Source organism: Podarcis gaigeae, assembly GCF_964106915.1.
Source record: "Podarcis gaigeae genome assembly, chromosome: 10".
NCBI classification, from domain to species: domain Eukaryota; kingdom Metazoa; phylum Chordata; class Lepidosauria; order Squamata; family Lacertidae; genus Podarcis; species Podarcis gaigeae.
The window spans coordinates 69516870-69541410 of NC_139686.1; the positions used below are offsets into that span (position 1 = coordinate 69516870).

The 24541-nt window shown below is 42.0% G+C and overlaps 1 protein-coding gene across 4 annotated transcripts in view; it reads left to right on the forward strand.

Moving 5' to 3' along the window:
- Positions 1–24541, forward strand: part of RELN (reelin) — a 311282-nt gene that overhangs the window by 53586 nt on the left and 233155 nt on the right. For 2 of the 4 annotated variants that reach the window (XM_083701223.1, XM_083701224.1), the window contains exons 1-2: positions 5737–5881; positions 20053–20188. In XM_083701223.1, the coding sequence (XP_083557349.1) occupies positions 5848–5881; positions 20053–20188 (170 nt within the window). In that variant the 5' untranslated portion in view covers positions 5737–5847. Of the gene's footprint in view, positions 1–5736; positions 5882–20052; positions 20189–24541 lie in introns of those variants that run through there. The other 2 variants (XM_083701222.1, XM_083701221.1) reach the window with 1 other exon arrangement.

Below are 24541 nucleotides of genomic sequence, written 5' to 3' on the forward strand. Positions count from 1 at the left end.
CCCTACTTCTGATATATCTCTTTTAAAAGCCATCCATGCACTTGTTACTTAAATAGTTAATGGCATGAATTGTAACTTGCCTAGTTTGGCTGGGAGTAAAGCTATTCCCTTTTACTGTTTTTGATGTTATGCAATTGTTCTTAACCTTAAACAGATACTTAAGAAAAACCACTTGGATTTTGTTATTGATCTTTCTTTTTATTCTGGTAGTAAGTAAAGTGGAGATGCTATGAGTGATCATTCGAGGAACAAATTACAATTACATCAAATTACAATGTTATATTCTAGAGTCCTGTGCACTGTTTGGAAAGAAGGGAGTGCTCGATCTCTTTCAAGGACTTGAGTGTGTAGAAAAATAAGGATTTTGGTTAAATTGTCTACTAGATTTTCATGTTGCTTTCAGGAGAAAAAAACAGCTTTCTACCCACCGTAGTTCAATAGTTGTTCCCATTCCAGCTCCTATCTCGAGCTTCATAAACATTTCCCCCTAATGTTGGAATCTTATCCCTGCACTGTGTTTCCCCAGGCTTCCAAACTGCTCTTAAAAAGTCTTGCATTTTAAAAGCACTACAGGGTATTTGCACAAGAAGTGTTTAAAAGCAAAGAAACATAGGGAAAACAAAACAAAAGCAGCAGGCAAACTCCAGGAGACCCTTTAGACATCTTGTCAGTGCAAAAGTCAGAGGAGGGGTTTAAAAGTAAAGGGGAGGTTGGTGTGCACTTGAGCTGTTGCTTCAAAGACATCTCACAACAAAACCTGTTCTGCAGACTTGCCTCCGCACAGCTACCATTTGGGAAGGGTCAGGTATTTTAGGGCACCATGTGGAACACCAAATGATCTTCCCTACAAGCTCATTTGAATGGGAAATCAATTGTAGATAAAAGCAAGGAACATGCCTCCCGCTGGTACTGCACTGTCAACAGAAGCGGAGGGAAAGGAAATAGACTTCTGTAGCCGCGTTTGTGTTGGCACTGAAACGTTTTGTTCTTGGGTTCTACGATTTAAAAAAGCAGAAACTATCATGACTGATTACTGCATATCCAGGAAGCATTAGCCTGCATAGCATAACATTCCTGAAATCTTCCTCTGTAAACTACTGAAATTGCTTCGTGCCCCCGGCTTACTTTGTGACAAATCAAATGGGCTCCAGGACCCTCACACCAGAGACACATGCCAGAAACCAAACAGATGGTAAGCTAGGAAAAATTACCCTCAGCATTCTCATTAGAACAGTTGGGAAAATTTTAATAGGCCCCCATTTGCCTTGTGCTGTATCTAATACCCTTTGAACTGCCACTTTTTTGTTACAAGTCAACAACCGCAATGTATATTTTAATAGGGATTATCAAACACAATTTGCCCAGAAGATGTACCAGCCCTCCACTGCTAATTAGCCAAGTTTAAATAATCACTGAGTTCTGGAATAATTGGAAAGAAATCCTGTTTTTCTTGCCAGTGCATAATTACTAATTAACAGGGAGATAAAATATCTGTATAGCGTCATATCTGGGAGAATCTGTTAACAGTTAATTAAATTGTTAATGGGGGCCAAATTGACATTGGTCAGCAAAGTTTACATTTCAGTTTTACTATGTATAATCAACTTTCCTGAATCAGAAGGAGCCATGATGACAGTGAAACCTGTAGAGATAAAAGTTGATGGTCCTGTCAAGTTTTGTTTAATAGACTTGAGGGGAAAATGTAACCCTTGATAATTCTGAGTTCTTCACTGCGTCCTGCTCTATATGTTATGTTCAAGAATGATAAAACCGAACTCTATACTTTTAACCATAAAAATTAGTTGTTAACAAACTTTTCCAATCCAAAAAATTATAAAAATGGAACCTGTAATGTCCTGTTCATGTTTCACTTGCAATAAATTTAGATAATTTGTTTTTAAATGAAGTCATGCTATTTAACTGCATTCAACGTAGCCCAAATATCCTTGGTAATATTTAGCACAAACATTTAGAAATTGCTGGTAGTCATCTAATTATTATTTTTGTACAGGCAGCTATATTGTTTCAATAATACATTTATTAACAAAGTAAATAAAAGTACAAGCCTAATCCTCTAAAGAGTTCATTATATTTTATTTATGAAACTCTATCCACTGTAGTGCAAATGCTGATTTGCTCTACAGCCGCTGAAGTGGCCTGGATATGGCCTCGCTATTATTTTGATCCTAGATCTTCTGCTTCAATAATCAATATTTTATTGACCTCAGTGCAGTACCTCATAGAACTGTGTCCTAAAATGACAATGGATTTCCTAGGAAATGTGAAATTTGATGCAACAGGAATACCTTAGCTGCCCCCCAAATTAAGAAATCCAAAGACATTTTATTCTGTCATATCTTATTGGCCACTTATGATATTAGACTATTATGACTTTTCCAGAAACCTTGTGTACAGCAGTAGGCTGTATACAGATTGCTGAGAGCAAGGATCTCCTCCCACTGATCACATCCTTAGTGCTGTCAGATAGGACAATACTAATACTATTTTTTTTAAAAAAAATAATTTTTATTAACCGACCAATCAAATCAAATCACATCATATAAATTCCGAATTACAAAGCCGAATTTTAAATTTTTGTTGGGGTGACCCATATTTCAAGGTCTGAAGGGGGATTCTGATCATCTTCTTGCTGCTGCGTTAATATCCACAAATCTGTCCAAATAATGTTCATAATTCTATCCAGTCTTATCTTGCTGTTTCCACATCTCATCTTGTTCGTATATTTTTCTTTATTTCTTTATGATCTGATAATCTCCTTAAGCAGGTAAACACCAATTATAATCCTGTGTGAATTTTCCGTTTGTCCAATCCTCATATCAAGATGGTTTCCATATATCATCACTTTCATAAATAACAGCACTCTTTCCATCATATATCTGTCGCACTTTAGTCCCTCTGAGGAGGCTCACCCACAATATGAAAACAGATCTGTCCCTCCTCCCAGACATAAGTCTTTCGACAGAACTTGCCAAGATGGCGACGATATTTTTTTCTGCGTCATTCCAAAGCTCTTATGCTTTCCATGATCTTCTTGAAACATGCTTTGGTTAGAAAATTACCTCCACACAGTCTTAAATCCACAGCTTAAGTCATTTAAACGGCATTTCTGACTTGTGACTTGTGGGGGGGGGGGATTCTTGGTTAATCACATAGAGAAAAGAAAGGAAAGTTTTTCCCCCTCCCCCATCCAGTCCCGTTGCCGAACATACCGAGCCTTGGTGTGTCTTCTCATGATTTATTCTTGTTCCTCCGACCCGTCTTGTTTCTCAGAGATCTCTTCAGTTAGCAGTCTTTACTCCCCATTCTTCCTTGAAATATGTGCATTAGCTTCCTCCCAATTGTTTCTTTTGAAGTTGCTGCAGCTAGAGGCGCAAATCAGAGACAGCGTCCAGGAGCGCCGAGATCCGCACAAGGGCTTTCTGCCTAGTGCCCCCACCCCCACAAATTCGGGGGTGGTATAGGGCACAGCAGGCAAGGGCAGTCCCCCCCACACACACACTTGGGGTGGGCGGGAGGCTGTTTACTCCCATCACAGCCTCTTAATTACCTCGTGTGGGTCGGAGAGATGTTATTGTCAGCCATCTTCCGATGCGCCCCCTAGTGGCCACCAGGACAATACGAATACTAATACTCTGCTGTGGGCATGGGGACAAGACACTGCTCAGGACAGAACAATGTGTTTAAAAAGAACATCAGCTGCAATGTGCAGAGCTCCCTTTTCCCATTATAACATCTATCAGAACTTAGTTTACAACCTGGTATCATTGCACCATGTGTCCATTCTGCATGTTAGCTGTTGCTGACTACAAACTGGGAAAACACATAAGGATGTCAGGATATGTGGTGAGTTCTGATAGGTGCTAATGAGCAAGTGGTCTGCTGTCTCATGTCATGTGACCTCCAGATGCTGTATGTTCTCCATGAGGACATGGAGATATGCACAATAGCCAGTTGTTATGCACATTAGCCACTCAATTTACACATCCCCTAACATATGCAATTGAACCAAGAGAAGGAAACAAAATGAAATGGCAGGCTCCTTTAAGCTGTCTGAGGGGGAGCTACCCCTCCACAGCTTAAAGGACCATGGGTGGGGGAAGGGATTAACCTTGGAGGACCCACTTTCTCTGCGACCAACCTCTGACTTCCTCACTCCATTCCCCAGTGAAAGTATCATGAGACTTAGCTTTCTGCAGTACTAGTAATATAATGATTACCATAATATAATGGAAGCAGGGGGAATGATCAACAAATTCTGATATGTAGCCTCTTGCAAATATTTGTGTGCAATTCATCAACAGTTTAATTAAGTATTCCAACTCTGAACTTAGCTATTTGGAACTACATGCTCAGTAGTTTTTGTTTAGACATGACATAGGACATACAGTAGTAAAAAGCAGCTTTCTACATATGTCTTAGTTAGTGTTACTAATTCTTAGTGAAACTTGTGAATATATACTCAGTTTTAGTATGGACATAGATTATGGAAATAGATATTTTGCATCACACAGAGTTACCAAACACACAGCAATATTAGAATTCAACATAGCATATTGTTCTGAACTCTAAGTTTTGCTCTTCTAATAGTTTTGCTCTTCTGCTCTCTACCTATATGTGTGTCTTCAGCTAAATAGCAAACACAAATGCATTGTGGCATTACGGACATACTGCAGTCACATGGAATCACGGTCACTCTGATGCTTCCTGACTTGCTATCAAAAGAACATAATTATCATTACAATGAATCTATAAGTACTGACAACATTAGCTGCTGGATAAAGAATATGAGTTGTAATGAAGTCTACATTAGATGAAAACAGGCCCTTTGGCCTTGAGCTAGTGGAACTAATCCTTTAGCATAAATATCCAGAAAGCTGGGTTGGGAAACAACTAAGTTTCTTTTGGAGCCTCCTATACTATATGCATTATTTTATTTTAAAAAAGGCCCTGTGTTTCTTCTTGACTCATTAAATAAAATCCTTTAAGGTCATTATTTTATCTATTAAAAAAAACTTGCCTCTCTCTTCTGCATTCAACTAAATTGGGGTTTTGCACCACCCAGTACCTTAGAAATAGTATCACGATGCAAGTGGACATATTTTTAACATCATACTGCTGGCTAGTGAGCCAGTAAGTTGTAATTCATTTGTATAAAGAGATTGGGATAAACCTTGTCTTGAGAAGGGCATGGATTTTAACAACTTATTACAAAATATCTCCCATTTTAAGCCGGTGAAAGTTTACATCCTCAATCTTGGGAAATATGGCAGAGAAGCTGTTTTAGCTGGTACTTTCTTATACAGCATCAAAGGCAGCCCCACTCTGTTCTCTCTAGTGTGGCTAATGATTTAATTTGCATGCAAATTCCAGATTGAGGCTTCAGATTTTTATTAAATGAAGTGTAAAAGTATTTTTAAAGCACAAAATACCCTTAACTTGAGACATGATTCTAGGAAACATAATCTTGTGGAGTACAGGAAAGTTAAGACGTAACCAATATGTTGTACAAATCCAGTGGTTGCTCCCAAAACTGACTGCACTGTCTCCTCCAAAAGTTTCAACTTAACTTGTCATGACAGACCACTGTGACAATCCCTTTGCACTGCCAGGCAGCAACCAGTGATTGTGACATAAGGGCAGGATGCAGTGATGTCACAATATGAGGTTAGTTGTCTGGCTGAACCAGGTGAGGGTAGCCAGTGGGTTAGGGACTGAGTGAGTTAGAGACAGGCTCTGGTGAAGACAGGCTCTGGTGGAGTGAGTGAACGAGACCAATAGTGGGTCCAGCGGTCAAGAAGGAGGTTTCTGTGTGTGCTGTAGAAGGAAATGAGTAGCAGGCGGGGCTCATCAACCTGGGAGGGTAGGCCGTCTAAGAGAAGGGAAACTCTGGTCCTAAACCTCTGCTGCCTTTGGAAAAAGAAAAGGCTAAGGAAATTTTCCACTTCCAAATTTTGGACAGAGTGGAGATTTTTCCAAGAAAGCCTCTGAAAACTTCCTTCCTTCCTTCCTTCCTTCCTTCCTTCCTTCCTTCCTTCCTTCCTTCCTTCCTCCTTTCCTTTCCTTACCTTACCTTACCTTTCCTTTCCTTTCCTTTCCTTTCCTTTCCTTTCTTGTTCCTACCAGTGACATTGTCTCCTCTGGTTGTTTCTTTTTTAATGCCATTGGCATAATTCAGACATAACAGGAAACCACAGTTTCTCACTATTTGAAAAAGCCACAGCAAGTCAGGGTCTCATATGTTCCCCCTGTACACATCCTCAAGGAGAAAGGCTGAAGCATTTGCTTCCAGTTTTAAAGAGGCATCACTTTCCTTTGATGTTCAAGTGCAGGAACCTGTAATTTAAGTTCTACTTATTGAGAACAAAGTCACTAAGTATCGGTTCCTGGTTTGCTCACTTAAACTCTAGTTCAAATGTCAAGAAGAAACTATGGTTTGTTTAAAAGCATAAGCTTCTGATTTCTTCCTGAGTGCAGAAGAGAGGGAACGATAGCGATAGGGAAAAAGGATAGGGATTTTTGGTCACTGTCAAAAATGTTAAAGAAAAATCATAACTAGTTTCAGTTTAGCGCTATACATTATTGCTATTTATTATGTTTCTTGACAATGTTGGGATTTCTCTATTAAAAGGATAGGCATAGCCTCTTTCCTATTTTTATTGGTTTGTTTTTGTAAAAGTCTGGTTTTAGCAGAGAAAAGCCCAAAAGCGAAATTTCCACATGGCCTTAAAGGCTCAAGAACTATTTGCATAATTTTAAGAGCAATCCTGTTATTTTTGTGAGACTTGACTTGCGACTTCTAGCATCTGGAGTTGATAAAAGTGATTACGCAGGGGAATAAAGCTGGAATAGGAATACCAAGGAGAAAGAAAGTCCTATTAGCATATTACTAGGGGGTGAGATTAATGAAGGTTAAAAAAAATGGCTAAGCTTCTGATCTGCTAATCTGCCTTACAAGAAAAACAATTAAGAAGCCATATCAGACTCGCCATGCTCCCCTTACGTACCTATGTTCCTTTCAGAAATCAATGGGGTAGCACAAATATAACTTCGGGGGAGGAATTGGGCTGTAATTCTTCATGCCTCTTGAGAGCACTTTTTCTCATTAAAGGCAGATTGACAGTGCATAAGCGCAGTCATTTCTATCCATTAATTTCTGCCCCCTGCTTGTGTATGTTGCTTTATTTATTTGAATTCTGAAATTAGCTACATTTGGAATAAACCCTAATATTGCATCAGTCAAGCGTTAACATTATTATTATACCCTTACTGTGGTAAAAGTAAGAGTTACATGACTCAGAGTAATGCTGTAATATACACACACACACACACACACACACAAACACACACACACACACACATATATATATATATACATATATAGAGATTTATTGATCAATCAATCAATCAATCAATCACTTAATCATTCTTCCTTAGAGGGAAAAGCTCACTAAAGTAGTATTCAATGAAAAAGTTATAGAATAATAAGTGTGTCAGTTTTTATCAGCAACAGTTTATGTAGCAATTTCCTGGAGAACTAGTTTCTGCAATTGAGCACTGATGCCTAGAGTCATAGGAGCCAACCCCTAGGGGCTGTGGGGGCTTTGGCCCTCAAAATATAATATTTGATGGGGCCGGGCCCCCACAAAGTTGGCGGCCATTCCCATTCAAATGATGTGTGCACACTGTGTCATGTGATTGATTATGCGGGGCGGGGCTTACCTGGACCCCCACAATATTGTATTCAACTTTGCACCCCTGCCTGGAGTAGAGAGATCCAATACTCTCCCTGTAGGGTGTTGCAAGGCATCAGCAGAAGCATGGAGTCTGCTTCTTCAGCTCTGTGCAGTCACACATTTGCTGCATAGATAGCAGTACCTGTTGGAACCATGAGATGGAAAGCCAGCTGGACAGACCCCAGCTGGACAGTCTCCCTTCTCAGCCTTGCTGTCGCGCAGATCCATCAGTCCTCCTCCTCGACGTGCGTCTGTGACTCATGCTGGCATGCATGAGCACACGCTACTCAGCAGAGTAAACACGCAACAGATCTGGCTCGAGGCGTGGATACTAGGCTACTTTTATTGTACATAAACCAGGGCAAAGCAAACATGGTTTCTTTCCTTGTCGTTCTTCTCAAAGAGAGAGAACACAAAAGTAATACAGAGAGGATGTTCTGCTCACGAGACTCCAACAATCTGTGCTGGAATGTAAACAGACATTGACATGTAACAATCCCACAAGTCTGCAGCAAGGGTGGAATGGAATTCCCAACAGTACCTGGCACAGACCAAGGAAGTCACCATTCATACTTGTTGTGGGTGTTGCAACCCACTCAACACCTAGGCACCTGTACAGTGCTCAGGTAGCAGCTCTTGTTCTTCTACTGCCAACTTGTGATACTTTCCTTACTCACTAGCCATGTGGGAGCTTCAGTGCTTGTAGAAGATCAAAAGGATGACCTAAGCACTTTTGGGTCCCATAGATTTCATTGAGAGGGTAAAAGACATACTTAAGATACTGTATACACTTACCTAGGAGTAAGTCTCACTGAACTCAGTAGCAGATAGGTAGCCGTGTTGGTCTGTCATAGTCAAAACAAAAAAAATTCCTTCCAGTAGCACCTTAAAGACCAACTAAGTCAGTTCTTGGTATGAGCTTTCGTGTGCATGCACACTTCTTCAGATACACTGAAACAGAAGTTTCCAGACCCTTCTATATAGTGAGAAGGTGGGGAGGGGTATTACTCAGAAGGGTGGTGGGAATGGGTGATTGGCAGATAGCTGTGATGAGCCTGTTGACGACTCTTAACGACTGCAATAGGTCTTACAGGAGGAAGCGAGGGGAGAACTCAGTAGGACCTATTTCTGAGTTGATATGCACAGAATTACACTGCAAATTCGTTTACCACAGAAATCTATGGGACTTAAAAATTGTTAGCTCATGTCTCAGAACTGGGGGTCAGATGAATTAAGAAGTTTGGTTGTTGTGGAGGGAAAACTGGCCGTATTTAGACACCAGAAATGAAGTCTGTGTGGTGACAGATTCAAGTGCTGAAATCTAGAGCTTGAACTTATTCTACTATTTTTCGCTCTATAAGACACACTTTATCCCCTCCAAAAATTAAGGGGAAATGAGTGTGCATCTTATGAAGCGAATGCAGGCTCCATGGCTTCAGCGAAAGCAATGCGAAGCCTCCAGAGCGCAGCGGGAGCATTCCTGCTGTGCTCCGGAGGCTTCGGGCAGCTATCCCTGAAGCCAGGAGAGCAAGAGGGGTCGGGAGTTCCTGCTGTGCTCTGGAGGCTCTGCTGAAGCCTGGAGAGCGAGAGGGGTAGGTGCGCACCGACCTCTCTCGCTCTCCAGGCTTCAGGGATAGCCGCTGAAGCCTCCGGAGCACAGCGGGAGCTCCCGCTGCACTACGGAGGCTTCAGGTTGCTTCAGGGATAGCTGTGCAGTGCCCCTTCAGTGAAGCGGGAGGAGAAATGAAAGGGGCTCCGTTTCTGCTGCCGCTTCGCTGAAGGGGCGCTGCGCCCCTCTAAAACTAGGTGCGTCTTATGGTCAGGTGCATCCTATAGAGCAAAAAATACAGTAGCGAAATCTACAGTGAAAAGCCTGTGTGGTGTAGTGGTTAAGAGCGGTAGTCTTGTAATCTGGGGAACCGGGTTCGCGTCTCCGCTCCTCCGCATGCAGCTGCTGGGTGACCTTGGGCCAGTCACACTTCTCTGAAGTCTCTCAGCCCCACTCACCTCACAGAGTGTTTGTTGTGGGGGAGGAAGGGAAAGGAGACTGTTAGCCGCTTTGAGACTCCTGAAGGGGAGTGATAAAGTGGGATATCAAATCCAAACTCCTCTTCTTCTTCTTCTTCTTCCCTACATTCATTCAGAGAAACAATTCAAGCACACAGAAATAAGGTATGGTAGGATCTGCTTTGGACCATATCACTTTAAAATGAAGGCGGAGAAACATGTTTGAATCCCACCTGGGAAAACCATTTAGCACATATTTAAGCAGTTGCTTGGTAGCAACAAGAAATTACATGTAGTGAGATTGCAGAGGAGGGATGGGGTGTTCTGTGTCTCTTCTGTGGTGTCCAGCATGGTAGTCAAGCAGACTGCCAAAGGAGGGAAGGCCCCTCTTCCATGTCCAGGGTAGAAATGCAGTGGTCTGCTGTGGGACAGAAGGAACTCTCTGTTCCTCCTCTGCCAGTCCCCAGCTGGTAACTTTTGTGGGCTTCTCTACAAGGCTGCTTCAGCGCACAGAAATTCCCCATCAGGAAGAAGGCCATTCTTCTCTCTGGCATGCTACCTTCCCACAGACAGGGAGGTGTTTTATTTTTGTTTTGATTTTACTGGAATAACTATCCAGACATGTAGTTTTCCACTTGTAGTCTGAGGTGGTACAGCTTGGGACGATTTGGGAATGTGTTTTGTCTGCTTGTATGAATCAGCTCTCAGTTTCAATTTGTAAGCTTGTAGAGAAGGTTCTTCATAGAGATACTGTAGGGGACCAATGTAGCATCTTTGAAGGAAATGTCCCCTAGAGAGACCACTTGCTATAACTCTGATGGTGGCTGCAGTTGCAGCCCGGCATGGCTTCCGAGGAGCCAAGGATTTAAGCAGTCACCCTGCATGGCTGGCTGACGTCAGCACTGACCTTGGCTAGCTGTGGGGGCTACCAGGATTGTTAAAAAATTTAATGGGCCACTCAGAGGCCCAGAACAGTGGAGGTGCCTGACGTGTGGGCCTGGCTGGGCCAGTCTTCAGTCTGGTCTGCTAATGGGTCATAATGAGCAGGCATGTATAGGGCCTTGCTGCGGAATTATTCAGCCACTGTTATGTGGGGCGAGGACGGAATTTGCCTGCAGACATATTGAGCTTGTTTTGCGGGGTGTGGGTAGGCGTGCCTTCCTCTTAGCAATTGTCACAACTTTGGTGGAAAAAGGCATTGGGTTGGACCCTTCGTCAAGAACTTGGGGGTGAATGAGTGTCCCAACCCCAGAATTCTAGGATTAACTCAGAGTACCCCAGTAAAGGGGTCCAAGGGTGGGGTCTGTCCAAAAGCCCAGAGAAGGGCTGCCAGGCAACAGAACATCCTTGAACAACAACAACAACAACAACAACAACAACAATGCTTTTTTCTGGGGGGACGTAGGGGGACGTATACCCCTAAACATTTTGTGAATCTTTATACTTTTGTCCATTTACTGTATTTATTCCCCCCCCCCATTTGAACTATAAAATTGTGATTTTCTTAAGTCAAAATGAGAGTAACTCTAAACATTTTTTTTTTAAGAAAAAAGCACTAATAATACAGTGGTACCTCAGGTTATGAACTCAATTCATTCCTGAGGTCCATTCTTAACCCGAAACCATTCTTAACCTGAGGCGCATTTTCACTAATGGGGCCTCCTGCTGCCACCTCATGATTTCCGTTCTCACCCTGGGGCAAAGTTCTCAACCCGAGGTACTACTTCCGGGTAAGCGGAGTTTGTAACCCGAAGCGTTTGTAACCCGAGGTACCACTTGTAATAATAATGATAATGATAATGCTATTATTTAAACCCCGACCATCTGGGTTTCCCCAGCCACTCTGGATGGCTTACAAGCATATATAAAACATACTAAAACATCAAACATTAAAAACTTCCCGATACAGGGCTGTCTTCTGGCATCCTGGTGGGATTTCCCTGTTAGATCAATGGAGGACATCCTCTCACCAGGACTGACCTTAATGGATATATCAGGATATATATTGGCTGATTCAGGACACATACCCAATGCCTATGCCAAATCCAATCTACATCTGTAACTAATAAAGTTGTAGCCATTTTGATCCCATGCTGGTGTCATGCCTTTTTTTACTGTATTTACATTGTTAACCCCCGCCCCGAGTACCACTGGTAATCACCGGCCTGCTGGGGTCTGCAAAGGTTTTCCACCCACCTAGGAAAAGGAAGAGGGACACGGGTGGCGCTGTGGGTTAAACCACAGAGCCTAGGACTTGCCGATCAGAAGGTTGGCGGTTCTAATCCCCGCGACGGGGTGAGCTCCCGTTGCTTGGTCTCAGCTCCTGCCACCCTAGCAGTTCGAAAGCACATCAAAGTGCAAGGAGATAAATAGGTACCGCTCTGGCGGGAAGGTAAACGGCGTTTCCGTGCGCTGCTCTGGTTCGCCAGAAGCGGCTTAGTCATGCTGGCCACATGACCCGGAAGCTGTACGCCAGCTCCCTCGGTCAATAAAGCGAGATGAGCGCCGCAACCCCAGAGTCGGTCACGACTGGACCTAATCGTCAGGGGTCCTAGGAAAAGGAAGCAAAACAGTACTGTGGCTCTGTATCATTCTTGCTACTCCTTACCCTCTTGATGCCTCGTCTAGGCTATAATACATTAATTTTGTTTGTTTCAGCTACAATTTCTAAAGGTTATTCAGTGTTGCATATGGTTCAAAAATGTAACATTGGCTGGCGAAGTAGGTTCTGTTCAGTTTGTTTCCCCAAAAAAGATGGTGATAACTCATTCACTGCAACCTAGCATGAAGAAACCACCAAATTGCAGTATTTATCTAGCCATTAATGGCAGAATAAGACAGCTTTTATACACTGACTCAGGCAGTGCTGAAGACAGAAAGAGAGTCCCTGTTCACAGGCCTATGGCTAGCAATGAACTAATTAGCCATCAGAGAAGAGGAAGTCCTCATTGGAATAAATGGATGTGTTTAGGCAGCCACTAGAGCAGTGTTTGAAATTGCAAATCTAAAATGAAAGCAAAGTTTGCAGTGCATAGTGGGTATTCTGTGAGCCAATACATCCCTGTTCCTATTTCTTTTTGGTGGAGATTTAGATTTGATGAGAGGTTTAGAATCCACTTATAGAAATTGTAAAGAAGAACAAGAGTGGAATAAAGGTTAAGAAAACTATTTTCTGAAATAAAATGCATTGCCGTGTAAAGATTATCTTTTCCATTCATATGAAAAAGTTGCTCTATCAGTGCTATTTTTCTGCACAGAAAACTGGTATTTAATACTAGGTGCTGTAGGCATGCATAGTGAATGGATAAATCTCTCTTGGCCTTGAACATAAGTAGATTATCTGAAAAGTTATTTCATTTTCCCTTTTATAATATTTACAGTAACTGCCTAATGTTAGCATTTTTGCATGTATTTACTCCTTATCCCCATTTACTAAACTCCCTTGCCTTTGTATACTTAACTATCATTTTGTTCTCTAGCATCTTTCCAATTGTCAGTGAACATTCTTAATAGTCGGTGCATCAGGCATTGGCATCCATTTCTGACCTCCCTTTTTACAAATACACATGCTTAATAAATTGTACAAGGAATCTCATTCAATGTCTTGGGGAATTATGCAAATGAAAGGCTATATTCTCCTCCCAGTGGGCTCTCATTTGCATATGCGTAACTCATGTCAGCTTGAACTCATAAATCCCCAAGATGAAAATACATCTCTAGTGGATTCTGACAAAAGGCTTTCTTAGAAAATGTTAATTAACTACCCATCAAATTCGGGTCATTTAAAACGATTAAAGGAGGAGGGGGGAGGAGTAAATCCATATACTGTTGGCCAGATGCAACTGTGTCTTTTGAATAAAAGATAGTCCATGGGCATTGTAGAGTATCAGCCTTTTTTAGCCACCCTGTATTAATATTGAGCATAGTAATATCTAACAGAAAACTAGTTTAGACTTTACATTTCTTGGCTTACTTAACAGAAATAACTCCTGATGTGTGCAATGTGAGGAGGAACTAAAGTGATTTAGAACTGGCTGTATTGGGGGTGGGTGGGGGTGGGGACTCAGTTCAGAGTGACACCCACAGTGAAAAGAAGCTAGGGAGATCTGACTGGTTGCAGTTTTGTATACAGTGGTACCTCAGGTTACAGACACTTCAGGTTACATACGCTTCAGTTACAGACTCCGCTAACCCAGAAATATTACCTCGGGTTAAGAACTTTGCTTCAGGATGAGAACAGAAATCGTGCTCCGGCGGCGCAGCGTCAGCAGGAGGCCCCATTAGCTAAAGTGGTGCTTCAGGTTAAGAACAGTTTCAGGTTAAGAATGGACCTCCGGAACGAATTAAGTATTTAACCCGAGGTACCACTGTATAGCCTGGCGGCAGCGTGCTACTAACCAAAGCTTGTCCCTTCTGATCTAGTCTTTCTGGCTCATTTGCAATCTTAGTATTGCTACAATATGGGCAATTCAGTGGACATGCCAGAGGACAGGGGGAACTGTAGGTTGATTGCGGCAGTGCCTGCCCCAACCTACATACAGTAGAGTCATTATGAAGATCAGGCTACAGCCTAAATGTGTAGGATATGTACAGTTGTAAGCCTGTGCATGCAGTGGTGAAGCTGCATGCTCTACTACCGGCGGCTAAGAGCAGGTGCGGATGTGGCTGGTGCCCCCCTTGGGGGGCATGATGTGTGCCTCGGGGGGGGGCGTGACATGCATCCTGGGGGCATGGTACACCGCCCATGAGGGCGTGGCGGCATTCTGGGGGCATGATGCGCCGCTTGTGGGGGTGTGGCATCTGCCATGTGTTTGGGGGGGGTACACTGCGCGTGTCCAGGGGGGCCGCCGCGATGGCACCCTACCGGAATAGTGGTGCCGGAGGCAGTCTGCTCCCTCCACACCCCCGTTCCTCCGCCAGTGTGTGCATAAGCCTTGGACTTCTCCTATCTCCTCCTCCTCTGACCTGGCCCTGAGAAGGAGATCAGAAGCGGTTCCTTCTGTTTTTAACTAACTGCAGCTTAGGGTTATTTCCAAATCCAGGCAAACTGTCTTAGTCATAATTCCAGTTTACTGAGCGAAGCCAGCTTGAAACCAAGGGTTTGTGGCTTGTTTCAATAAGCTATATTTAAGATTAACCATAGTTTGGGTTTGGAGATACAGTGGTAAAGGTAAAGGTAAAGGTACCCCTGCCCGTACGGGCCAGTCTTGACAGACTCTGGGGTTGTGCGCCCATCTCACTCAAGAGGCCAGGGGCCAGCGCTGTCCGGAGACACTTCCGGGTCACGTGGCCAGCGTGACATTGCTGCTCTGGCGAGCCAGAGCCGCACACGGAAACGCCGTTTACCTTCCCGCTGGTAAGCGGTCCCTATTTATTTACTTGCACCCAGAGGTGCTTTCGAACTGCTAGGTTGGCAGGCGCTGGGACCGAGCAGCGGGAGCGCACCCTGCCGCAGGGATTCGAACCGCCGACCTTTCAATCGGCAAGTCCTAGGCGCTGAGGCTTTAAGATACAGTGGTACCTCGGGTTAAGTACTTAATTCGTTCCAGAGGTCCGTACTTAACCTGAAACTGTTCTTAACCTGAAGCACCACTTTAGCTAATGGGGCCTCCCACTGCTGCCACGCCGCAGGAGCACAATTTCTGTTCTCATCCTGAAGCAAATTTCTTAACCCGAGGTAATATTTCTGGGTTAGCGGAGTCTGTAACCTGAAGCGTATGTAACCCGAGGTACCACTGTAATGCTAATTTAAAATGAAATTTTCTGATCACCTCCTTGTGTCCACAATATGGAGGGATAATGCACAAACCTATTATTACAATTAATTTATTAATCACCTTCTGAACCACTGTCTCAATGTGATTTACACATAAAGGTATGTAGTTTGGGGGTACTCTTAGATCTACCTCTGTCACTGTATGCTAGGAGTGTCTTTTACAAACTTAGGTGGGTAAGACACCTAGGTTCAGGATAGCTTGACAACAGTTGTCCATGCATTGGTAACCTCACAGCTGGATTACTGCAGTGCACTCTATGTGGGGCCACCCTTCTGGTTGATCCAGAGGCTGAAGGTGTTGCAGAATGCAGAAGCTAGGTTCTTTGGGGGGGGGGGTGAACTATCACCAGCATATAACGCCTTGCTTGCAAAGTTTGCATGGCTGCCTATTTGATTCTGAGCCAACTTTAGGGTGTTGGTACTAACATATTTCTTTCTCTCTCCTGCAAACACAGAACACAAGCTACATGAACTTGCTGTCTTCTTTATACAGACAAGATATCAAAGCTGATATCAAAGTGGCTCTTGTGTCTTATGTACACAGATCTGGTGCTTAAATAAGAAGTGGATGTGACCAAATGAATCTATTTACCAACTTCAATATAATTATTTCCCCCTAAATGCTAAGAGATTGTAGGAATTTACTAACATCCCAATTTAGACTATATTCCAAAATTAATATGTGTTGTGTTTTTTTTAAAAATGCATAGAAGTCTCTTTTAGTGTCAGGGTGAATACCTTCTCTAGCACCTTGTTATGTTGTAAGATTGTTATTTTCAAAATAATTGATATCATCTATAAAATAATTTCAGTGCTTGAAGTAAGCTAAAGCTAACATAACCCACTGAGTAAGAAAAAAAACCTTCCAGAATTGTCAGTATGCGCTCCCTTTGAGATGTTTAATAATTTATCAAGCCTTGCTGACCCCTAATTGATTGCAAAAGCCAGCAAGTGTTTTAGAAGTCTCTTCCATTCTATCAAACTAGATGGATGTTTTTTCCTGTGAAGCAGAATGTAATCACCCAGAAAAAAATCAATCAGCAGCTGTATGTTAGATATGAGTGTAGTACACTTAGGCCTTCATTCGAAATGCCTGTAGGTGGTTGTTAATTGAGTAGTTCCACTGACTTTAATGGGATTATCATATGAGAGTTGGTTGCAGAATCATTCCATGCATTATTCTCATCTTTAAACAGGTAAAAAAGAGTAACACTCACAGCAATGAAATATTGATATTTCCTAATGCACCAATTTGTTATATGGGATATAACTGCTGCTGTTTCATGTTGCCACATAAGGTCTTAGCTACTTTAAACACACAAGGATGACTCGTGGATCTCTAACAGTTGGATAAATTAATCAGTTTAAAATTGGGTGGTCAGTGAATCACTCAAATAGTAACCTATCAAAGGAACAGAATTTGGTTCTCAAAAGAAAAACTCACACATTCACTTCTGCTTTCTCTCTGCTTCCCAGCAGGACATTTGTCCCATTAACTCCCTCCTCCCTCTCATTTATTTCTTCCAGGGTTTGTTAAGCCACAGTTTCCTGTTACTCCCAAACCATGAAATTATGGTTTAAGGACTGGCTACACACCAAGATTGGAAACTGTGGTTTGATCCTGCTTTGCAAACCAATATTTTATACCGTTTACCTTATGCTGGTCTACGACAGTAATAAACTGTTGTTGTTGTTGTTGTTATACCGTTTACCAGTCCAGCCATGAGATAAAATTGTGATTATATTAGTATTTAAATAAGTATTAGAATACAAATTTCCATGCAGTTATTTTTTTTTAAATCTGCAGGTTAATACAAAACATGACAGGCTGGATTTATGAATAGGCACATACAAGATGGAAATGGACCAGAAATAGCCATCCTTACCTGTGTTTCTTTGACAGTGTTGGGGCCATAGATATGTGACCAGAGCGTTTCAGATGCTACAGTGGCCTTGACTTGGTCTAAGTTATGTAGCAGATATATATATATAAAATGAATTCAGGAGAACAGAGTATGTTACGTACTGTCATATGGCTAAGCTTTTCATTCAATTTCTTTTTGTGGGTTTGGATCAGGCATGATATATAGCCAGCAGCCCTAATAGCTTCACAGCAAAGTAATATCCAGTGGAGACAGACCTAACTGGGTAGTGTAGCATATAAATTATTTCAACACAATGAGCACACACAGTAAAACTCGAGGGAAGGGGAGTTCAGAGAGGTTCTTCTTCACATTGAAGTAGCATATGATTTAGTGATGCTTAGTTGCTGCAGACCTTGGATATACTCCCTGGTGACCTAGATGCACGGAAAAGCTGCTTTGTTTTTTGTTTTTGTAAGGATTTGCACAGTTGTTGGTCTCTCAGACTCACTGCCATACCAACAGCCCTTAACACAAATTATGTGAATGTTCTATTCACTTTTAAGTAAAAGATAAGCACATTAGTTTTCAAAAGCAAGTTCTGCCTCTGGCATATCTTATCACTCACTGGGATTGTTTTGAGAAATGCAATATAATTACTTATTTTCTGTGTATGCCTTCCCATGTACCCCATTGCAGGGTATAGTGTAACATAGCTGCCTGATCAGCTGTGTTACTGAGAAGTCTTCTTGGTGGGGAAGAGAAAGCTGGTTTTATTCACAAGACAAGCATGTGGCTAGAAGGAAAATGTGATTCTTCTTCATTTTAATGGAACATTTTATACCAGTTTAGACGCAATCCTAAGTGCATTTTCTCGGGAGTAAGCCCCTTTGAAAACAAGGGACTTATACCTTGGAGTAAATTATTCTTTTTTAAAAAAATAATTTTTTATTAGTTTACAACAAAAACAAAAACACATATTAATTTCACATCAAATTTTTCACAAATTATTCCTTTTCTGGACTTCCTTCAGCTTTTCCGTAAATCATCCATAGTCATTATTTAAATTACGCATTCCTTAGATTTATATTGACATTATTTATATCTTTCTTTCTATTCCCTTTAGACAATACTTCTTAATTTTTCACAGTGCTTATTTCAATCCCTCTAGCATTATCTGTCCCTCACTTATATTTTCCAGATATTCCACAAATTTCCCCCAGTCCTCGATGAACTTTTGGTCTCATAAATATCTAATCTTCCCTGTCAATTTGTCCAACTCCGCATAGTCTAACAGCTTCATTCTCCATTCTTCCACTGTCAGTATTTCCTGTTGTTTCCATTTTTGGGCCAGTAACACTCTTGCGGCTGTCACTGCATATTGAAAGAATTTACAGTCCTTTCTTTTTATCTCATTTCCTAATATTCCTAACAGAAAGACCTCTAGTTTCTTTATAAATGTATATTTTAAAATCTTCTTCAATTCATTATATATCTTTTCCCAGGAGTAAATTATTCTTTATTCTTATTAGTATTAGTATTAACTAAACTTATTCCTCAGTTGAAAAATATACATGAATAAATACATTATACCATAGAAAAAAGATGGGGAAATCATATAACTCCAAACAACATATGGGAGACCCCCCTCCCAGCAAATAGCAGTATGTATAAATATGCATATGCATACATTGTTAAGCTTCTAACCTGTTGGAACATAGACTCCTAGAAGTTCAGTAGAGTTGAAAGGGACCCCAGAGGGTCTTCTTGTCTAACCCCCTGCAAGGTAAGGAATATGCAGGTGGTTCATACGGGGATTGAACCCGCAACCTTGGTGTTATCAACACCATGCTCTAACCAACTGAGGTATCTGCTGCAGAGGCCATGCTGTGGGGGATTTGAACGGAGTGGAGGTATCCTTCTGTTCAGCTCTGCTGGCTGAGCCAGCCAGCTTCCTTCTGGCCACAAAACATGCAAATGGGCACGATGTTTCCCCACTGGCAGAAGTCAGCAGGAACATCCAGCGTGAAGCATTCAGCTCCAAGCCAGACTCACTGCTGTCACATGGCGTCAGACCTAATCCAGACCCAATCACTGCACCAGCCTGGAGCTGGCTGGCACGGTTATCAGGCCTGATTCCACAATCCTGATTGGTAGGCTGAACAAAATGGCATTTGAGGTTTTTCCAACCATGTCCATGACAGTATGAATCTAGAGTAAGAGCCAGGAGAGTCTGGTTCCACGATCACTTAAAAGTCAGTAATCTGTGGAAAGGTGGAATATACTTACCTTTTAAAGAACTAAAGAAATAAATAGGAAGGAAAGATGGACATAGCTATTCAATGAACTATTTGAAGAGAGTTGAAGGAATCTTTCCTGTCCATTACTAGGCATAATGTCATTCTGAAGAAGGAACTCCTTTGAGGTCACTTCACAGATAGGAAAGCATAGTGATTAAGTAATTTGATTGACATTCACATGGAAAGGTTATGTTCAAAAAGCTTTAAAATAGTGGAATATGGCATTTGCTATTGATACACCAACTGAATATTCTTTGCTATAAAATTTTTACTTAACATTTCTGAAGCAATGCAATGAATATTTGTGTTTAATTGCATCTGTGTTTCATCTTTTCTTTCTGTCTTTCTTGTAGGAATAATGTCTGATCACCAGTTTGGAAATCAATTCATGTGCAGTGTGGTTGCATCTCACGTAAGCCATCTACCAACAACAAATCTCAGTTTTGTTTGGATCGCCCCACCTGCAGGAACAGGCTGTGTAAATTTTATGTAAGTGTCAAGATACTGTTGCTGATAATGCTAAGGTTCTTTGTAGCATGGCTACAGGAAGTAAAGTGCATGTAATTGTTTCAACCATGAATCTCAACATAGGTGGAAAGATTTATCTCCAGTGAATATTTGGTATTGGTAAAAAAGCCAAGCTACCAGTCTTACAAATCAAGAGGCAGATTGCCTGTGTTTTGTCTATGATGGGTGGTTAATGTTCACATTTTGAAACAGCTGCATGGAGAATGGTCAGATTCGCTCAATTGTTGCTCAACAAGCTACCTTCATTAGTTATATTTATAATTTAATAACACTTGGGGTGGTAACTTTCTTGGCTTACAGAGGAAGCTCATGACAGTTTTAGTACAGTCTTGGAGATAGTTCAAACACTCATAAATAGCTCTTATGTAAAGCCAAATAAAGGAAGTGATCTGACCTAGCGCACCAATTGCTGCCAAGTGAAAATTTGAGTGCAGTGGCTAAAAAATGTACTGCCACACTGCTTGAATTGTTGCCAGGAATTGGCAGACATATATCTGTAAACACACTGAGTAAGATGATGCTTCTTTTATGCGTCTGTGAGGCTGTGTGGAGCAATGTACAGTGGTACCTCGCAAGATGAATGCCTCGCAAGACGGAAAACTCGCAAGAAGAGTTTTCCGTTTTTCGAGGTGCTTCGCCAGACGAATTTCCCTATGGGCTTCCTTCGCAAGACGAAAGCCCATAGGGAAATCTCCGGGGACAGCGGGGAAGCGCAGCGCATCTTCCCCACTGTCCTCGGACCTCCTCCGAAAGCTGGCGGTGGGGCGGAGAGACCTTCCCCTCTGTTCCCGGACCTGTCCTGAAGACTTGCGGTGGGAGGAGGGTTTTCCTTCCCACCACCAACATTCAGAATGCTGTTCTGAATGTTGGCGGTGGGGAGGAAAGCCCTTCTCCTCACCGCAAGCCCCGCAAGCTCCAGGAACAGAGGAGAAGCACAGCACGCCTTCCCCTCTGTTCCCGGACCTGTCCTGAAGGCTTGCGGTGGGGAGAAAAGCCCTTCTCCGGACCGCCAGCCCGGCAAGCGGTTTCCATAGGAACGCATTAATTGATTTTCAATGCATTCCTATGGGAAACCGTGCTTCGCAAGACAAAAAACTCGCAAGAAGAAAAAACTTGCAGAACGAATTAATTTAATCTTGCGAGGTACCACTGTATACATTTCTCAGCCAGCCCAGTGTATAGGATGAAACTGCAAACTGAATTTTGTCCTGATCAACTGAATTCAATTTGCAGCTTCGTTCTGCAAAAAACATGTAAAAGGTGAAAGGTTTATACGATCTGAAGAGAAACCAGAGTACAGTCGGGCCTCAATCTCGTTCTCTGCCACCCCACGCCCGCACACTTGCATGCACACACGAGCAGACTTATACACAACCCTCTGTGACAGAAAAGTTTGTTTGCTGGGCAGTTTGGGTCACCAAGTGTGTTTTTTCCTGCCAGCAAACGGTTGACTGGCAACAGCATCTGATTGGCCAAAGTTCCAGGGGAGGGAAATGATGGGTTTGGAGAGGTTAGACAGGTTTCAGGTTGGGAGAGAGGGTGAATGGGTTCTGAGGGGGAAATGAGATACTCACTGAGGAGACTATCCATAGGGAGAGGACAGAGCCTCGCAGCTGGGATACTCCGTATGGACTATGGACCCAGGCTGAGGGTCTGGGGAAGGTATCCAGACAGGAGTGTTCTGGGAGGGCTGAATGTGAGCCAGGAGAGACAGATCCGGTGTCTCCCTGGGTGTCAGTCTAGCCAGGAACGGAGAATTCCTCTAGGTACATAAGACTCCCAACCTAGTAAACAAGGGGAGAGGGGATCCCCTGGGTCTGTAATACCATTTATAATACCTCAGGTGTGGGATTGTTAAGACAGGGGGTAACTGAGGGGAAATGTCCCTCCCTCATGAACCAAAGGATTAAGCTGTAAAGGAAGCAGTATAGTGCTGAAAGTATTGTATTATCCAAGTGACAGACATTGATTTGAACATTTTACCATCCCTTCTGGAAACCTGAATATTTATCTACCTGTGTGCCGACTGATGTTTAGTAACTGAAGTTTAAGAAGAGTTGTACTTATAATATTGTGTTTAAGCCTAAGACATCTTATAGTTAAAGTAACTAAGTTTAATTCTACCTGAAGAACTTGTTTCCTGACCCACTTTGTGTCAAAAACTCCCTTTGTTTAGTAAAACTTTTCGTATTTGTTTGATCAACTCCTGCCTTAGACTCTAAATCATTAAGTTTTCCCTTACACAAGTCCCCCACTAGATAATATGGGGTAAATTGTAGGAAATCGTGTAATTGGTGTACCGTGAAGTGATCGCACTAAATTTAATTGAGAGCTGGCCCAATGGCGCCAGGGTGAGAAAGTGCCTTTCCGCTGTCTAACCCTCACCTCTCTTCAGGTCTCTCATGCAGATCTGCTGAATAGGTGGGGTTATTGGCCACTTGTCAAATGACTGATTTGATGACTAGGGCGATTTGCATCTGTCAGGATGCTGGTGTCCGCTGTCCGCTGTCTATTATCTCTACATTGTTGTTGTTTTATTTCTGTCGCTGTTACCAAAATTTGTGGAGACTTGGAGGACCAGAACAATTTGCTTGGGGAAACTGGATGAGGCCCCCACACTGAGAGTTAGTCATACCTGGGATAAATGATGCAGTTGACAATTCTTGTTGTTAGTCCAGTCTTCAGCGTATTGTGAAATTGGTGCTTTGAATCCTAAACTTGGATTTTCCACTGGCAGAGACCTCATTATGGGAATTGCATTCTGTTTCTGGTATCCACACCAGTGTAAAACACACACGAACACTTGCTCCAGGAAGGCTTTGTCAACAGCCTATTACGCACTGGCACAATGCCAATCTGCAAGTGAGTTGTGGTGGATGCCAAATCATGCAAGGAACTTAAAAACTGTTTCAAAGAATTCAAGAGCATCACAGAGCCACTACTGCAGCTCCCTCCTATGTTTGGAACCCTCCAGTATATTGGATGTCCCTAAGTTTTATGCACAATAATAAATGTGTGATTTCACTAAACTCCCATTGTCTTAATGCATCTATTCACACTAAGGTAACCCAACACTATTATCTTGCCATTGCAGAGAAATGGTGGCTTGCTTGAGTTTATGGTTGAACTCAATAATAAATAAAGGACTTCAGCTCATTCTCTTGACCACTAGATTACACTAGCATAGGAGATTTCCTCCTCACCTCTATAAAATGACAAGATTTCACTCCCTTTATATTGCTGTCCTCCATGTTTTATCAGCTGACAACTTTGTTTTGATCCTCTCCAGCTTGCAAGACTTGGCATAAAACGCAGTAAATCTCTCCTACCAGGATCATCAAATCTACAGATAGCAATTCTTATCTTTTGAGTGACCTGGCTTATGTGGGATGGGGGGATGACAACATATTCTGCTCTTCATTGGATGGGTGGGTGTGTTTTAAGATATATCAATACTTACTTGGTTCTGCTACATTATGCTATATGACAGAAACCTGTATATGCTAAATGATATCAAAGTGTATACCACTGTGTAAAATAAGAAGTTTATGTTTACTTCAATACGTGCTCTAGAAACAATACTGACTTCACTCATGCAGGCCCAGGTTATTGTTTTTTTTAAAAAAAATCATTTTCTCATTTTACAAACTTATAACGATACAAATTTACACATCCAATTTAAGATACCAAATATTATTATAGACCCCCCTCTCCTCTTTCTGCAGTTGCTTGTCATATATTTTACCACTGCATATCCAATTTAAATCTATTTATTATTCGTCCTTTATACTCAATTTTAATTATTTTATTGCTCATTTGTAATTCAATCCTGCTAGCATTTGTTTATGATAGTTCTTCAGATTATCCTTAAATCTCCCCCATTCTAAGTTAAAAAGTCTCTCTTCTTGATTTCTTATTCTTCCAGTAAGTTTCTCCATTTCTGCATACCATGCAGGTCCAGTTTCCAAGGTGATTTCCAAAGGAACTAGCATGCCTGCAACACAGCTGAAAGTGGACATTTCCAGCCTGCCTCAGTGACAGAATGATTGTGCCATAATTACATGGCCAAAAATCACAGCAGTTGGGGGAGATTGTTGTGAGGCCTCTCTCACTCTGTATAGTGCCATCCATTATGCTTGTCAAAATTCATTTTGCTGCTGTAGTGAGGGCATTTCCCTTTCCCATACCGTACATAGCATGCAAATATAAATATATGCACATTTATTCTATTATCGAAGAGCAAAAAGAAACAGGTGCATTGTCAGGGAGCTTGTACCCAGGTGGCTGCTGATATGCTTTAAAAAAATAAAAAAT